At 39.3% G+C, this 18,723-nt stretch overlaps 1 protein-coding gene across 6 annotated transcripts in view; it reads left to right on the forward strand.

Moving 5' to 3' along the window:
* The window catches only part of ldb2a (LIM domain binding 2a), a 91,949-nt gene that overhangs the window by 42,318 nt on the left and 30,908 nt on the right, over nt 1-18,723 (forward strand). For all 6 annotated transcript variants that reach the window (XM_039813707.1, XM_039813709.1, XM_039813710.1 and 3 more), the window contains exon 3: nt 17,543-17,715. In XM_039813707.1, the coding sequence (XP_039669641.1) occupies nt 17,543-17,715 (173 nt within the window). The remainder of the gene's footprint in view (nt 1-17,542; nt 17,716-18,723) is intronic.

Here is an 18,723-nt window from a genome sequence, read left to right on the forward strand (position 1 = left end):
TTTTTGGGGGGGGAAATGAAATTGTCTTCCATTTAAAGAGAAAAAAAGAATACTGCAGAATCTACAGAATGTGAAATTGCATTATTCACAACTTGATTGTGAACCTATATTTTGGAATAAATAGGACTGTCAGCTATTAACGCGTTAATGCGCGATTAAGGGCCGAGCATAACGCGTTCATTTTTTTTAATCGCATGCCTCCATTTATTAATTTATTTTCCCTTCACTCGTCTTCGCGTCGTGCCTAACAGGCTACTATTTTGACCCTTTGCCACACTTTGCCATACTTCCTCGTAACACATCCTGCTGCTGCAGGCTGCAGGCATGATGGAGAAAGACAGCAGCAACACAATTCTGAATGGCGCTTTTTATTTTCCAAAACTCCCGGATGGGTCGAAAGCCATAGGCACATTGTGTAAAGCCAAATTAAAATATCACCGAAGCACGTCAAACTTGAGCTACCACCTACGAGCTAAGCATAGTAGTACAGTTAACGTGACTCAGGTTGATGCTAGTGGGCTCAGGCAAAGCACTATTTTAGAGAGTGCTACTCGCTGACCTAAAAGGCTGACCTGAAAGATTACTACAGGTCTTGCAAAATGGGTGGCAACTAACTGCAGACCTGTCAGCGTCGTAAAAGACCCTATATTGACTCTATATTCAAATGCGTGACTAGATTCACACATTTTTCTTTTGTTTACAGTAAATAAATAAATAATAAACAAATACAAATCTTAAAATCAAGTTCATAAAGTCACTTTCTTTGCATTCATTTGATTCCCAATCAAGATACATTGGTAAGAATTGCTATCCATTGTTAATATGTACTTACATTTTAATCATGTGATAAAACATGCGATTGATCGCGATTAACTATAGAAATTCTGCGATTAATCGCGATTACATTTTTTTATCGTTTGACAGCCATAGTAATGATTTAAATTACATGTATTCTGGGGAAAGTCTTCGGTCTCTTTCCGGACACATCTGCGATTTGTTTTTCTGAAATGGAATTTGTAAATGTTTGCTACAGGTCATGGTGACAAACATGCAGTTTATGAAAAAATGAAGAGTGAAGTGCAACACAAGCTTTTAACAGTAGAACATTCCAGAAAGGTCAACAAGATGAGGAGAGAGAGAGAGAGAGAGAGAGAGAGAGAGAGAGAGAGATCTCTCTCTCTCTCTCTCTCTCTCTCTAGTTTTATTAATAATGAATAGCATTTTCATCCACACACTGTAGATGAGTAGAAGAAGAACTCCACCTGGAAAACCACACACACACACACACACATATACATACTACACACAGTAAAAGTGAGAGTAAGCTCATGCTGTACACAACACGCAAACAAAGTGAGGCACTGAAAGAGTGCTTGTAAGCATATGCTTCTGCAAACATGCACAAACACACACAAAATCACAGAGAGAGGGCACACCTGGTCTCAAATACAAAGAGGCAGTAGAAGAAGTGTTGGCTTGTGTACAATAATACACATACAGTACACACACACACACACACACACACAGAGCGAGAGAGAGAGAGATGCAGAAGAACACATTCACAGTGCAAAGTTATTGACACATGGAGAAATCCATATTTATATATAATACAGTGGTGGAGACCCATCAGTCTCTATAGTCTATGAAAGGGCCTGCACCGCTTTACTTAAGGTATTAAATGTTTATGGGGCACTTTTTCATCCCTCAATAACCTTTCTTTCCACACACATTCACGTACATACACTCACGATGGCAGTAACAGCTTCCCAAATCAGATGAGAAATTCAATTCAAAATGAAATGAAAAATTACTTTTTCATCTTCGTTTGTATATCTTTTTGTCAATAAATGGAACAACAATTACAAGATTGTTGCTTCTTTTACCAATTCTAGTGAGCACCTTGTGCCGTACGCTAACTAAAAGCTGTCCTGGCTCAGCAGGTAGAGTGCGCTGTTTGATCACAGGGTTGGCAGTTTCATCCCTAGCTCCTCCTGTCAACATGTCAAAGCGTCGCTGAACACCAAATTGCTCCTGATGGTTAGACTTGCATGGTAGCTCGCTCCCGTTGGTGTGTGAATGGGAATAAGAGAAGCAAATTGTAAATAGCTTTGAATAAAAAAGCTTTATAAATGCAGCCAATTTACCATTTGCAGTTTATAACTGATTAGCAACAATAATTCACTTCTTACGTGCACTGGCGATATTTGGTACCAATACTGGAGATACTTTGATGTTCTTCTATGAGCAGGGCTTCTTAACCTTTTTGGCTTGTGACCCTTTAAAGTGAAGCAATGTCTACTTATGACCCCTCATTATGAGTAGGGGAAGACTGCTTCTCAGATTGTGTCATTTGAAGGATTTTAGAAGCAGTCACCCATGTGGCAAGGTGGTACCCTGTTTATTTTTTAGACTGTAGTTGCATCCCTGTGTGTTGAATTGATTCATTTTAAGAAGTCCAAACACCCCTCCCCCCAATCATAATCTGCCCTTCCCTCAGGTGAGCTGCTGAGAGCCTAGCAGGTATCGCTGCCTCCTTTAGATCAGAGCTCGATTAACAAAGGCCAAACAGCGAAAAGCGATGCTCATTACCATTGATTCTGGCTCACCAGGAGTCTGAGTCACACTCAGACTGTGTGTGTATGTGTGTGTGTGTGTGTGTGTGTGTGTGTGTGTGTGTGTGCGTGTGTGTGCGTGTGTGTGTGTGTGTATACTTTGTGTGAACTGTTAATTCACTCTACGAGGATCCCACGATCAAGTGTTTGGCGTCTGGTTGAGCACTCAAAGCGTCATGCAGTGTGTGACGATATTCCACTTTCACAATATGTGCGGCTGGAGTTTGACTTAACTTAAGAGGGAAATGATGCATCTCACCACTGAGTTCTGGCATTTTTTTTTTCAGTTTTACTGGCCCACTATTTGCGCTGTGTGGTGGTGTCTTTGTCTCTTCCTCCTCTGCATGTTGTGTCCTCCCTGCGGAGCTTCGCCCTGGGGGTCGGTGCGGCTAGAAGGGGAGGGGGGGCGACCCTGTTGAATTATGGATGGAGGTGAAGAAGGGATGAGGGCTGGCCTCGAGGGGACATGCCCCCCTCCATCCCCAACACTTCCGACACCCACCCCACCCCTCCCCCATCCTCTCGCTTCCCTCTCTGCCCAAGCAGTCACCATCCACGCGTGGCGTGAGGTTTGATGAGGGTGACTAGAGATGTGTCTCTCTCTCTCTCTTTCTGTCTTTCTGCTTTGCTGTTTTTCCTTCAGTCGTGTAACACTTTTGTCCTTATCTCTCTCTACCTCTCCATCCCAGATTTCTTTCTGGGAAATTCAAAATAATAGAGGTCCTTTCAGCTGAAACTGGTCTGCAGATGTTGAGAAAACGAGACAAAGACATACAGAATCTTGATTTTCCTCCTCTGTGAAATACCAGCAGTATTCGGCTGGTGCTGAAAGTGCTTCTATTCTAGTGCTTTTGTTTGATTATCTCTTCCTCTCAAAACCTGGAAAATGTACTGTGAGGTTTTATTAATAGATAGACAGTATAGTTTGTGTTTATATATAAAATACTCATATTTATTAATTTGAGTCTCTTCCGTGCTTGTTTGTTTGGTCAAATGAACTAAACAGTGCAATTAGTTTTGAAGAGCTGTGAAAGTCATAAGGTCGATCTTGGAAGTGGTGACGGCGGGGCTGAAGTCACATAATAATGTATGTGACATTTTGTCGTCTGCACAGAGAAGACTGTTTACTGTTGATTTTTTTTATTTTTTTCAGCGGTGCAGTCAGCCTCTGCTTGTTAGCTGTTAGAAGACTAGAGAGAAAGGGCTGGTCCACCTTGTTCCTGCTGTATAGCGTTTCTTAGTGCTGTAGTCACATGTATTTTAGCCAATAAACTTAAAATGAAGATCCAGGGTGATTGGGTAGCTCACCTGGTACAGCGCGTGCCCATATACGGAGGCTTACTCCTCGACACAGTGGCCGTGGGTTCGACTCCAACCTGTGGCCCTTTGCTGCATGCCATTCCCCTCTCTCTCTCCCCTTTCATATCTTCAGCTGTCCTATAAATAAAGGCCTAAAATGTCCCCCCCAAAAACATTTTGAGTTATTCCAGAATAACACAAAGCTGGTGTTTTCTTACTGTATCTGTAAAATGTTCGTCAGCAATATATTTCAGTTTTCTTCTTTACGATTTCCCCAACTCAATATGATTACCATTTTAGGGTTCTGTTTAGGAACTCAAAGAACTTGGTTAAGGTACTATGGTTTGCTCTTTCAATAATAAACTGAAACCATGTTATCTTCCTAATTTTTAACCTTAGTGTTGCCAAAAATATAAATACATTATTAATTAAATAAATAAATAAAAACACTTTCCTTAACTTTCCTTAGATTTACCCAAGATAAAAATTAACACTGATCTTTGTGAAATTAATTTAACAATGTACATACTTTCTAAATAGCATGAAACAAATCCCAAACTCAAAACGTATCACATCTAAAGAATTTGCTTTTCTCATGAGTTTTAGGCCAATTTGAAGATTGGATTCTAATGGCTGGCTTTTAAGAACACTAGATTTTTTTGGGCTTTTTCATTAAAAAATACCATACAGAAAGAAATGCAGACACACGGGACATTATATATATAAGCATGTGTAACTGAAGCAAAAGTGTTTGCTTTTTTGATTCACCATGTCAATTCTCCATCACATGCGATCATTTAAGGTACACAGAAATATTTTTTGCTAGTCTCTGGTCAAGCTTTGATCCATAGTGGTCCTGCCTTTTGGTTCTTAAAATGTTTATAGTCTTGAAAATGAACCTAAACTCATTGCTGTAGTGTAATAATACAACATAAAAGTATACTTGCAACTGATTTTCTTTTTTTTATGAACTATATTGAGGCATTGGTATGATTATACTTTTTTTTCTTCTTTTTGAGTGACATTAACTTTGATAACAGGGGACCTCTAAAACTCAGCATCAGTATTAAACACAGACGCTCCTTTCTTTGCCACCCAGAAACCTTCCTTTTTGAAATGTAATTTTGAATAACATGAACAGTGGTTTCCTCCATCTGAAATGTAGCAGCATCTTAATGATGTGCTTTGGCTCGTGCGTTTGGACAATTGTGCAAAAGGGGTTTTAATGAAATCTATTATTGTTTTGTGTTGCAGGGGCAGTGGGGGAAGTGTTTACCTCACAAAATAGAATACAGCAGCCCCCTGAGAGAGAGAGAGAGAGAGAGAGAGAGAGAGAGAGAGAGAGAGAGAGAGAGAGAGAGAGAGAGAATTAAAGTTTTATGACTGATGAATATTTCATGTTCTGGGCAGTGATTCCCACATTCTGGTGTGTGTTTGTACGAGTGTGTGCATGCATGACTGAGTGTGTGTGTGTGTGTGTGTGTGTGTGTGTGTGTGTGTGTGTGTGTGTGTGTGTGTGTGTGTGTGTATGTATATATGTACACTTTAGTGCGTGCGCCCCGTATGTATATGTTTTTTTTTTTTTTTTTGTGACTCTAAATTTTTTTTTTTTTTTATACAGTATGTTGCCTTGTTGCCAGTTGTTGTACATTCAAAGTGTTTGTGGTTGCTGTAATCAGTCCTCTTATCCAACTGTCAATGAAGAAAGCCATGTTAATTTTGGACCCCTCATCACACGTTGCAAGTATTCAGTCAGAAAGTGAATCTTCCTTCTCGGATTGTATTTTCAATAGTTTTTTAAGCCGTAATAAGTAAAAATATCCGTAAGTAAGTTAGTAAGTCAAAAGCCAATAAAGTAAAAAATGTGTGTTGCAGATACATGTTTTTTCTTGGCTTTCCTTTTCTGTTAATCATTTTGTGACATCTCAGATTTATGTTACGACCCCTTGCAGATTCCTACCAATAGGTTGGGTTCTGTTGATATAGAGCGATGATGGGAGCTTTTCCTTATTTCATTACTGAATATGAGACTATTGCCCTGCGATTGTTGTGTTTAAGTTGTTTCGATCACTATGGTAGAGCAAGTTAAGCAGCGGATTTGCGGTGGAGATGTCTTTGCTACACGTGTTTCTAAAAACGAGAGGATTACTGAATCTTAGCTTGTGAGTATTGTAATAAGGTCGAGTTCATAGAATCCGAACCTACCCTTTAAAAGTGACGACCATGTTGTCACTCACATCTCTGCTCCTGTCCTCTGTAAAGCTCTTTGCGACAATCCTGTTTGTCGGAGGCTTGACAAACAGTTAACTTGAGTTGACTTAATCAGTTTGCCGACGATCTAATGCCCCTCCCTTTTGACCCAGTAATGGTAGCTCATGAAGGGTATTTAGATAGAGATATGAGTTGATGAAGACAGACATTTGTTTGCCAAGGAGAGTAGGCTCTCCTCAACCATCGATTCAGCCCAGAGATCAATATGTCAGCTTGGTTTTCATCCATGCATCTCTCACCGATCATCAACAGTAGCTTACACCAAGGGGTAATAATCGATTTTAATAGTATTTTTAGCTTTAGCTAGTTTATTGATTACAACACATACTGTAGGTCTAAGCAAGCACCAGTTTGTGCACACGTCACAGGCTGAAAGAAAATCAATATTACCTATCTGAGTCTGTTGATCTACTCAGTTTTTGAGGTCCCATAATCTGTTTGCTTTACTCTAACCTTATGTATATTTTATGAGGTTACAGAGACCATTCAGTAACTGAAAAGAGTCAGAGATTATCCTCAAGAGAGACACCAAATCCCTGCTCAGTCATTTTAACCACTTGGGACTGGAATCACTTGGAGAAAGCTGAACGCCTTAACATGTAAAATTGTAGATCATAAGTGTTACGAATCAAGATATAGTCCACTGGGAAAACATATGCTTCAAACAATATACAGCACTGTCAACACATTGGCTTCTGCCAGTGATCCCAAATGTCTGTTTATATTTGCTCTTCATTTAGCATGACATGATGGGACATGACATAATACATACACACAGAAATTGAACATATCATAACATAAAGAGGGGGTTGTTATTATTAAAAAGATAACTTTAACATGACACTTTCTAGATTTTTTAAAACTAGTTGATGGAAACGCACTTGATTCGCATTTTGATTTTGCGACATTTCAAAAGTTCAAAATTAGACAGACTAGAATAAGGACTGATCTAAAGCATTAGCGCTTAGGGTTTTCCAGGAAGCCAAACAGGGAACTGAGCCTCTCAACCCGTAAATGTTAGTAAAAAGAAGTTGCCACTAAACCTCAAAGGGATTTGAACCCCTAACCTATAAGTGCCATGCTGTATCTATTGACCTGACCAGTGAAACGTGCCAGTGATTGTCTGTTGACTATTCACAGGATGCAGACATTATGGATCATACACAATTTCTACTTGCTCTCCCCCTTCTCATTTCCATCCTTTTCTCTTCTGCACTGCGGAGAGCTGCATTTGCTGCATAATCGCCCACTGAGTATCTCCCGATTTTGTAGCCTGTTTCTTTTTTTCCGCGCGCTTTTTAATTTGTCTGCACTCCACCAGCATGCAGTTTAATCATCAACTACCTGGACAGGTTGAACGAACAGTGCTGACAAGTCTGAGTCGTCTGGGTTTCTCATTCCAAATTGAAGTAATGCCATTCAGAAAGTCAAAAAAACAGACATCTTTTCTTACAAAAAGGACTGATGGCACAAAATTAAACATAAATGATGGTACTTTTCAAAAGATAAAAGTATCTTTAATTTGTGGCTGACAAAAAGATAACCACTCAGAAATTGGATGATGAACTTCAAAGTGCTCATATTATGCTCTTTGGCTTTTTCCCTTTCCATTATTGTGTTATATATTTTTTGTGCACATTCTAGGTTTACAAAGTGAAAAAGCCCAAAGTCCCCCCCCCAAAGGGACTTACCATCTCCCACAGAAACCACAGTTCACAAACTGCTCCAAAAAGCTCTATTGTAGTCCAGCCTTTACGTCCGTGACAAATGTGCGTCACTTTGTAACACACGTTATAATGCTCGCCTAGCTGCTAGCGTGGCACGCCCTCATATTCTGCTTCTGACTGGCTAGTAGTCCTTACCTAGCTACTGCTCATGTGCGACTCCCAACAAAGATGTAATAGAAGTGAGATGCCTCACTCTGTAGCTAAAACAGAGACCTGAACACACAGGGTGAAAAGAAGAGCTGCAGCAGTGTGCAGTATAACAAATATATGGAGTTTTTTGAAAATGAAACCATGTAAACCTATCTGATATAACCTATACATTTATATAAATACAATTAGGCCTATGAACCTGAAAATGAGCATAATATGAGAACTTTAAGTAATGACTTCCACGTAATGACTTTACTGTAATTTAGAGTAGAACTCCCCTTCTGTTTGCTGCCACATAGAAGGTATTTAGTGACAGACTGCCACACTCTTTTGTAGTTATTACTATTCAAACCAGTCATGGTTCCAGCCTCTTACTCTCAACTTCATGAAAAATGGGATTGATACTTGGTGATTGATTCAGCATGAAATTCTGGGGCTGCTTTGTCTCAAGAACTATACAGTATTTGCTCTTTCCTGTCTCATACATAGACCTCTAATGGCTGGTTTGAAGCATTTTTGATTTGAATGTTTGAGGCATTTTGCATTGAGCTCATGTCTGCCCTCAGTGACTTACAGCAGGTGAGCTGGTGAAAAGGAAGTGCCTTGCTTAAGGGCTCTTGGACACACAAGTCACATAGCTGTAATAATAATCATAAGAAATACAAAAAGAGTTAAAACATGTTCTATACTTTGATCCTGTATTTCATGTTCAAATACAAAATCTTGCATTTAAATTTATCAACAAAATAATAATGTATGGTCTGTTTACCCAGGAGGGATGGAAGAGGTGATGGCATGGTGCACTTTGCTGGCGCATCTCTGCGTGTTTACATGCATTTATTTTTCTTCCAGCACGTGGGTGTGCATATTGTTTACATAGCCGCCTCTGTACTCCCTAGGTGCATCATTACTGTACATTTATTGGTGTGTGTGTGCGTGCGTGCGTGTGTGTGTGTGTGTCAGAATGGACAACACGGATTCAGCCAACTCACAACATACAGGCCTAGCTAGTCTGCTCTCCTGTCAACTTATACACAGATATGACACAGTTACAAGCACAGAAAGAATCAAATTTAACATTAGACATAAAGGATACACACAACACACACTGAGAATCACAGAGGAATGTACAAGTATGCAGTAGTGCATATACTCACAGTGCAATGCATATGTGGTTGAATGTCTTTTGAGTATGTACAGTATGCAGTGTGTGTGTGTGTGCGTGCGCGCGCACCACTGTGTATACACCAGCCAGCAGCCCTTCTTTCTTCTGACGCCCTGCTCTATCTTCGGAGCAGAAGAACGGCGCTCGCCGTCTTGCTGGCTGACGTTGCTGGCAGGAGTCCTGGGGACCGACGGGGGGAAACAATCCCAACAAAGTGGCATGAATTAATGCGACTAATTAACACCACGTTAATTATTTGTAAATTGCATGTTTGGGTACACGTTACTTGAGAGGCATATGCTGCTTGTCATGTTCGCCCAAACAAGTGCCAGCTAATCTGTATCTCTGGAGTGCCCCACGTCTGAAGATGGGCCAATCAGCATGGTGCAGGAAAAACAAATAATAAAGAAGAAGAAGAAAAAGAGAGTTAGAGTGAGAGAGGGCGAGAGAAGCAGTGTGAGGTGAAGAGGAAGGGAAAACTAATAGGATCGCCAACAAATACATTTCATCTCGTCTGGACTCGATGCAAGTTTGCTGTCGTTCTGCAATTTTGTCTGAAGTTTGTTTGGCTTGGTCGCTGTTGATGAGTGTGTAATCTGACTGCCTATTAAAAGATAAATGATAGTGTCTTCAACATGGGGCTACAACATGGGGCTGAGGAGGCGCCTTTTTTTGGCAGTGTGGTTAATGATTGTGTTGACGATGTCCTTCATGTCACTGTGGAGTTCTCCTTTAGTCCACACTTAGTACATCTTCTATGTTGACTTCATTTGTACTTTCTTTTTTGGTAATGCTTTTATTTGGAATTTACATTTTGTTTTCTCTCTTACTGGTTATGTGCTTTTTGTTTTGTATGTGTTTTGGATGGGAATGCCTTTACCCAATGAAACTAATGATTACATGATTATTCATGTGGTTGGTCAACAGAAAATCCTTCAGCAACTATTTTTTTTTTTTGTCATTTAAGTCAGTCAATTTGTCATTTAAGTCACTTATCAAGTAAAAATCCAAACATTCTGTCTCTGATTTTCTCTGTTTTATACATTTCTAAATTGAACATCGTTGGTGTCTTTGAATGTTTGGACTGTTGGCTGAACAAAGAAAGCAATCTGAAGACAACAACTTGGACTCACTGCTTGTCAGGCTGCAACCAGCGATTATTTTCATCACATAGATTAATCTGACGAGAAGTGAAGCATGCCCATCAATAGATCTGAAAGCCTAAGATGACATCTTCAAATTACTTGTTTTGTCCAATCAACAGAACATATCAATGGTTTGATCATCGTTACAGTCAAATGTCTTTTAAAAGTGCCCTTGAGCAAGACAATGAGGCCTGCTGTATAATAACTCAGCTACAAAAAGCGTTTGCCTTCAATGTTAATACTGAGTGAGGGAGCCCAAAACATATTTGAAGAGAAACACAAGACTACGGTGCTTGAAATAATCCAAAACTTTCATGGCTGCCATTACTTGCTTATCTATCACTCTGCTACTCCGGGCTACGCACGCTAGGTTTTATTAGGACAGTTTTGGTTGAGAAGACACAACCAAAACTCCTGCATGAGACGGGCAAGAAGCAGATCTGCGTATCACCTGAGCATCCCCCCCTCCTTCCCACTGTCTCCCTCTCCTTCTCTCTCCTGCTGTCTCACCCTCTCTTGCTGTCTCTCTCTCTCCTATTACCCCTCAGTGAGTCTTCTCTCCCTCATTGACAAGCCCTTATTTTTTCATCTTCCCTCCTAGTTTTCTTCTCCCTCTCTTTCATCCCTCGCTCATTTTTTCGATCCCAATCCCTCTACCCCCCACACACACACACACACACACTACCCCTCCCTTCCTCCCCCTCGTCTCCTCAGAGCTCCTCCGCATTAGCAGTCAGCTCCACTCCTAGACGTACTTTGTTTTTCAACCGTGGTGGAGACTGAGTGAGGGAGGGAGCGAGATACAGAGAGAGAGAGAGAGAGAGAGAGAGAGAGAGAGAGAGAGAGAGAGAGAGAGAGCATAATTTTCACAGTCATCCACGCCGATTGGACCCTCTAGCTCACCCTCCCTCCGTCCTCTTCCCTCAGCCACCGCTCACGATGCCAAACATTTTATGTGTTATTTAGTCATGCCTGACTTTATCGAATTTGAAAAACATGCCAGTCACGGGTACACCCTCCCCCCCCGCTCCCCCCTTTGTCTCCCCCCTCCACATCCCCCACACCCCTCACCCAACCGCCAACATCATCGATTGAGACTCTACCATCCAGGTCTGACCTCAAGAGCCTCTCAAGCCACTGTCTTTGGGGACATTTCACTTCTAAATGAAGTTTTATTCCCAGGCTTCACTAACCCAACTCCAAAAATTTTTTTTTTTTTTCTAAAAAAAAACACCTTCTCCCCCAACTTTTTATTCCTCCCCCCCTGCCCAAAAAAAAAACCCCCCCCCCCCCCACAACCCCCCAAAAAAAAAAAAAAAAAAAAAACCCCCCCCCCACAGTGTTGACTCTAAAATGGATTATTTCTGCTTGAAATCAGAGGCCATGTGCTGCTGGATAATATGGCTGTCCCAATTTTTCTCTCCAGCAGTGTTCTAATGATGGAGATTTGACGGGCAGCAAAATGTAGAGGAGCAGAGAGACTTGTTCCACTAGGCGAGGAACAAGAGGCTAAAGGAAATCCCAACATGCCTTCCTTCATAATCCCAAAGTCAGGATTTATGGTTGTTTTGTTTTTTGCTGTTATTTAACTGTCTGGCATAGCTCAGCGGGTAGACCGGGTCACTAACGCTTAAAGGGATTAAGGGGTGGATTTCAAGTTGAACCAACGATGCAAAAAAGAAAACAAAACAAAGAAAAAGTGTATTGTTTAACGCAGAAAACATAGAAACGTAATGTAGAAAAAAAAGTATCCATATGACATTCATTGACACCTCCTGTTTCAAATGTGTATATTTGAACTGATTATATAAAAATTATATATAATAGAGATGCACTGATTACAACTTTCTAGGCCGATTCCGATTTTCATTGAGTTAGGCCAGCCGATACCGATTTTAGCCGATTCCTATTCAATTTTTTCTAACCCCTTTACAGCACACACAAATATTTATTTTCTAACTTTTCTTTAATAGAATATTTTGCACAGAACATAGAACATTTTTTTAACAGATAATGGATCACTATAAAATAGAACTATATAAATTACTCCTGGTGTGGGAAATTCACACACGTCTAAAGTGCAACGTTAGAACCATTTCCCTTTTTCCAAAAAAATTTGATTTTGGTTTTTTGGTGTCGTCCCCTCCACGCCCTACTTTTTCCTTACAGGTGTTGCATATTGCAAACTTGTTATCTTCTGCACACAAGCTGAAGAATTTCCAAACAGCTGACATTAATGGTTAATTCACGAGGTTCCCTACATGTGCGAGAATAGCGCACATCGCGAGCGGGTACGCGCTTCACACGGCGGAAAAGTTGAGAGAAAGGAAAAAGAGACTGTGCTGTCGCGTCCGTGTGTGCGTGCGTCCTTGAGAACTGTAACTCGTATAACTTATGTTGTAAGTTAATTGTAGCGTTGACCGGCATGAAATCGGCATATGTCAGACTGACCTGCCGGTCGCCGGTCATGGCCAAGCACGTGAAAATCGGCCAATTAATATATAAATATCTAATATATAATTATATAAAAATTGATATTGTTACAGTAATTTTTTTCATACAAGACATAGTGAGCCTGGAATAGCTGAGGTTTAGGCTTGGTCTCTTTTTTCCCCAATATCAAATTTGTATTTGTAGTACCCCCAATAGTTGCAGAAGCTGGATGTGTCGGTCATTACTTTAATCTATTGGTTGAACTTCTCTCCTCACATGGTGTAAAGGTGTTAGAACTTACTTATCATTGCTGGTAGTTTATTGGTTATTGTTACAATACATTTCCTGAAGATCAGGCTCAATAAACCCTACTCATCCTCCTGAACACAAAGACTATGTGGATGTATTTTTTTTTATTTTTTTTAACAGTAGTCATTTGTCCAAATTAGCCAAGCTACTCCACAGTCTTTCCATATACCTCCTGGTAACTGCAAACTGCACACATGGGTACAAGTACCGCTGGTTGGGAATCACTGATTTAGGGAATGTTCAGACCGACATTAGCCCTGGGTAAAAAAAATGCAGCCCCCTTATTCATTTTAATGAGGCCATTCCGATGACGCAGCGGGGTGCCAATGCAGGAGCAACAACAGCACATTTCTGGTAGATAACTCTGTAACGTGAAGACCTTAGTTCTACCTCGCCATCGTTGCAACAAAAAAACATAAAGCAGTGGCCGCCATGATTACTTTCCAGATTTTTTAAATCCTGTGCCAGTGTGTTATAAACAGCTGTGCAGTGTTTTTGCATCTGATAAACTCACACTCATGTCTTACTCAAACTGGACCTGCTGGATCGTATTTTATTGTCTCACTGGTACCATCCCACCTGTCCCCACAAATGCAGACCCCTACATACAGCAGGGCTGTGTACGAATGTCCACTTAAACTACTGTGGGATCAGTGTAGCTCATTATACATTGGTGTACTGCAAATATTATTAGTGTTTTGCTGAGGTGTCTTGTTAATCCCATTAGAGATGGGCAACAAGATGGCACAACATTTAATTCAAAAATATTCAAAAGAAAACTCATATGGGATCTGAATATTTAGAAGTGGGGACATCAAAAGTTTGCAGCCGGTGGTAGAAATATCAGTGTAGGACCAAACAGTCACTGGTTCAGATCCCCTGTACGTTTAAGTGAATGAGAAGCTGTTCAGTAACTACGGGCCCTGCCCTTGAGCAAGTCAAGTTGCTCAAGTGGAACTCCCCAGTGATGTTTGGATGAAGGCTGTGGTTGCAGTGCAGATCTCAGGCATGTATGTGTGCAGCAGTGTGAAGCAGAGCAGTGCTGAAAATGAGTATCTGTGTTCAGCAGAAAACTTATAGCCTGAAAAATAAAGTCTAGAAAAAGAGGCTTTTTAAGGAGGAATGTGCTGCCAAGATGTGGTGTTGGAGATTGTATGGGCCGTTCTGCAGATTGGGTCTGCACAGCTGTTCAACAAGTAACATAAACTGCAATATTGAGCTCTGCAGTTAGCAGTTTTTGTCCCAAGTGAAAGCTGTTTGACGCACCTGCTCTCTGTCGTTGCTGTGCAGAATCCATGATCTACATATTAAGTTGTGCATTGCTTTAGATTCTTGGAAAATCCTGTGCATTAACATCTCATTTCTCACTTTCGCCTCACATATTGTTTTCAAGCAATGAAATGCCATAAAATGTAGTTGTTCCCGCTTCTTAAATGTGAATATTTGCTTGTTTTTATATAATAGCAAATTTAACATTTATTTGGTTTTGGACTGTTGGTTGGACAAAACAAGACATTTGGAAATGTCACCTTGAAAACTGTCAAGGGATTTTTCACTATTTTCTTCAATAATAAAAATTATCAATAAAATAATCTTCAAAATAATTTAGAAGTAATCATTAGATGCAGCTTTACTTCTTCTTTTTTTTTTAAGTGACAAAATAATATATATTTTTAGAAAAAAGTGACAATATCTTTGGGGGTTTTCAAAAGGAGATTGTGGAGACTGGTTTAATGGTAGATGCTATAGTTAATAGCACAGCTGTTTAGCTAAAGCATCTCAAGTTGATTTTTGTCAATATCATAAAACTCTGATGATAGAAGGAGCTCTAGTATATAAAGAATTGGACTTTCTGCACTCTGGTCTGGTAGATAGAAGACAGCTACAGGTTCTTAATGGGATTTCATTGACGTTGCAGAGGTAGAGGAGCTCTGAGACAAAAGAACCCCGAAGCTGTAAAGCTGAAGTTTAGGCCCAATGCTGTTGCTGTTAAAGAAACCATTTTGTCCAAGATGTTTTCAAAACCCTTGATGAGGAAACTCCTCTGTGAAATTTCATTTTTATTTAAGCCAAGTTAACTAGGCTTAACAAGATACAGTATGCTGTTGATATTTTCATAATCGAAAGTTGAAAGCTTAGATATAAAGGCATTTTAGGACATGATTTCGTCCTATAAAATACATCCAAGTATTTAGGAATCTGTGTCTTTCATGCCATCACAGTGCATCCATAATGCATTGGGAAATGTAAACCTCTCTCTCTGTATCATCTATTCTTCTCCTTGAAGCCAGCCAACACAGAGGAGATGGAAACCAGACGAAGCCTGAGGGCTGTAAAACACTGAAGACACTTTCTCCCTCCCTGACTCCTCCTCCAGTTTTCATCATCTTTAGACTTCTGCAAAAAGTTTGCACTGCAGAAGTTGTCCGTCTTAATAAATCAGTATAATATTAAACTCAGTCATGGAATCATATCATTCTGAAAATATGTGAAAATACTTTCTTGTGCAGTCTCACCTATGTGAGACTTATTCAAATAGAGTTATATGAACTGTCATATCTTGAACAAAGTGGATGGAGAGGCCTAAATTCATGACATTGTCAGTTCTTTCGAGAAAAGCTTTAATCTTCACATGGGTTGGAAAAAGTAGAATTTACCTCACTGCACAAGATTAATTTGACTCTTGGGTTAGGGGGAAAATCAGACTCAATCTAAGAATAAAGGATTTAGATATTATCTTGGATGGCGAACAGGTGTCCTGAAGGCAGCCTGTGTTCGATTCAGGCAATCCAATAGTATCTGTAAATCTATAATGTGCCTGTTGCATCGAGAATCTTGATTCATAAATTGACCACAATCAGCAGGACGGCTGCAGCTCAATAGCATATATTTAGCAATGAGTTCATTCAGATTTATCATGATTTCTGCAGCACTGCTGACAATATTGTAAATGATTTGTGTGGGTTAATTGTTATGCACTTATTGTTTAGTCCCATTAGAAGGCTTTTCAGCTGTTAATGAGACTGGGTAAGGGACGAATATGAATGAACGCATGCTGTAAAAAACTGACATTGGCAGTATTACAAGCAACCAGCTGTTAATGAGTACAGAGGTTAAAGTCAAATCAATAGACAGCAGACTTAACACCCTTCCCTGTGTCCCTTAAAGGATTTTGTATGATTAAAAAAAGGGGTCAGATTGGAAGAGCAGAACATCTTTGCTCTCAGATATTTAATCAATTTCATTCAAATGGACATCTGATCAGTCTCTGTCTCCAAGGAGCTTTTGACAGCCAATACAATATTTATCTTTATCAATGAATCTACAGCAGATGTCCTTATCAAGCAGTTACTTTGCTATTAAGATTTTCTTAGCCAAACAAATATATACTATAATTTTTTTTATTTTTAGGGTTGTGCTCTCACAAAAAAAATTTAATATTTTTGTTTATATGTTTGATGAATGTCCAGTGTGATATTTATTGCATGATATCTGTTATCTTTGTCATATTATCATTAAATAAAACTGTAACATATCTTTTGCAATATTACCACTAAAAACGTAATCACTATTATTATTATAGGTAGTAACAGTTGTAGTGGTATTAGTAATTGTGATAATGGTAACACTCAATTCTTTATTTGATCAGACAGTTCCGGATTTAAACCATAAATTATTATTATTATTAGTAGTAGTAGTATTATTATTATTATTATTAAAGTTCTTGTATGACTGCTTGTGTTTAGAGCAACATTCAATATTTGAGAAATTGCTCAAATAATAATTGGCTTCTTATAATAAGGGTTTTGTAGAAAAACATGTTCAAATTCCTCACGATTTTCTTTATCTCCCTATCTGTCAATCTAACACGTTATATCTCGTTTGTTGAATCCGTCCACAAACCGAAAAGTAAAAAAAAAAATTTGTGGTTTGAGAGCTTAAGAAGTTTCTCCCGGTTTAGTGTATTTATGCTAAGCTAAGCTAATCGCCTCCTGGCTCTAGCCACATACTTAACGCACATCTTCTAAACTCCCAGTAAGAAAGTACATTTTTCAAAATGTCGAACTACTCTATCAAGGTGTGGGAAAATAAAGTATTGTTTTGGTATTTGCACCAGAGTTGGAAGAATTTCAAACAAAACCCAGCTCATAGTAGCAGCAGTAGCCTGCAGTTATAGCAGTATATAATAGCAGTAGTTACAGTAGTTTCAGTGGTAGCCTTAAAATTGTATAAAGACTATTGTAGTAATAGTGATAATAGGCCTAATACTAGTAGTAGCATCATTACAGTCTATTAGTGATTAGTGTTAATATGGCAGTATGTAATCACCCTCCTTTGCTTATCTAAGCCCACTGTATTCTCTCTAGATCATTTCTCGTTTGCCGTCCTTCTATATTAAGCATCTCTGCCCTCTCTTTTGTCTCCTCGCAGCGATCGGCCGGACGTTGATCCCCCGCTATTTCAGCACGGTGTTCGAGGGAGGGGTCACCGAGCTCCACTACATCCTCAAACACTCCAAGGAGTCCTTCCACAACTCCTGCATCACCCTGGACTGTGATCAGTGCACCATGGTCACCCAGCATGGGAAGCCAATGTTTACAAAGGTAACACCTGACCCCGAAGCTTCTCCCAGCATGAATAATTGATCACACGCTATGATAATGGACCAGGCAAAGTGTTTAACTGGTTAAAGATCAAATCCATTACACCCTTTGATTCTTTTTGTCCTCCCTGTTTCATTTCATCCCAGTGTTTTTAAGTCACACCTGCTGACCTCACTGTCAAAATATTTCTTTCTTTTTTTTATATGCTGCATCAATCTGTTTGTATACATTTGAAATGTTTATCGCTGATTTCTGAAGCTCAATGTTGATAACATTAAAGAGCAGTAGTGAAAAAAGTATTTTAGTTCTTCTACTTATGTAAAAGTAGCAAAACTACACTGTAAATCTACTCTGATACAAGTAAAAAGTCATTCATTTGAAATCTTACTTAAGTACAAAGTATTACATCCAAATATACTTAAAGTACCAAAAGTCAAAGTGCTCATTAATTTATGAATGATGTATACTATAATATTGGATTATAATTAAGTGATGCATTAATGTGTTCACTTTAATGTTGCAGCTGGTAAATGTGGAGCTCATTTTAATTCCTTTATATAGTGCTGGGTAGCTTAACCTATAATTATATATAATCATTTATTAATTGACCTATACACAAGTGTTTTCAGTTATTGTGGCTGATTAGACCTCTGCTCAGGTTGAAGGTCGGCCAGAGCTATGATGGGAATTTATTAGGTCACACATCCAAATCCTCATCTACCAATAAGATGCCCTATCAGGAGCAACAAAGGTAACAGGAGACTCCGAAAGATGTGACTCAATCACAGTCAATACACTCCCACATAGTCCTGGGAAGAGGTCTAATCAGCCAGATTCACTGAAAACATCTGTGTCTGTGTTTAGAGCCTTTTAATAATCTGAATATGCAAAGTAACAAGTAACTGAAGTTATCAAATAAATAAAGTTGACTAAAAGTACAATTTAGTGGAGTAGAGGTATATAGTAGCATGAAATAGAAATACTCAACCAAAGTACCTTAAAAAAATG

The sequence above is a fragment of the Perca fluviatilis genome, chromosome 10 (assembly GCF_010015445.1).
Source record: "Perca fluviatilis chromosome 10, GENO_Pfluv_1.0, whole genome shotgun sequence".
Classification (NCBI taxonomy): domain Eukaryota; kingdom Metazoa; phylum Chordata; class Actinopteri; order Perciformes; family Percidae; genus Perca; species Perca fluviatilis.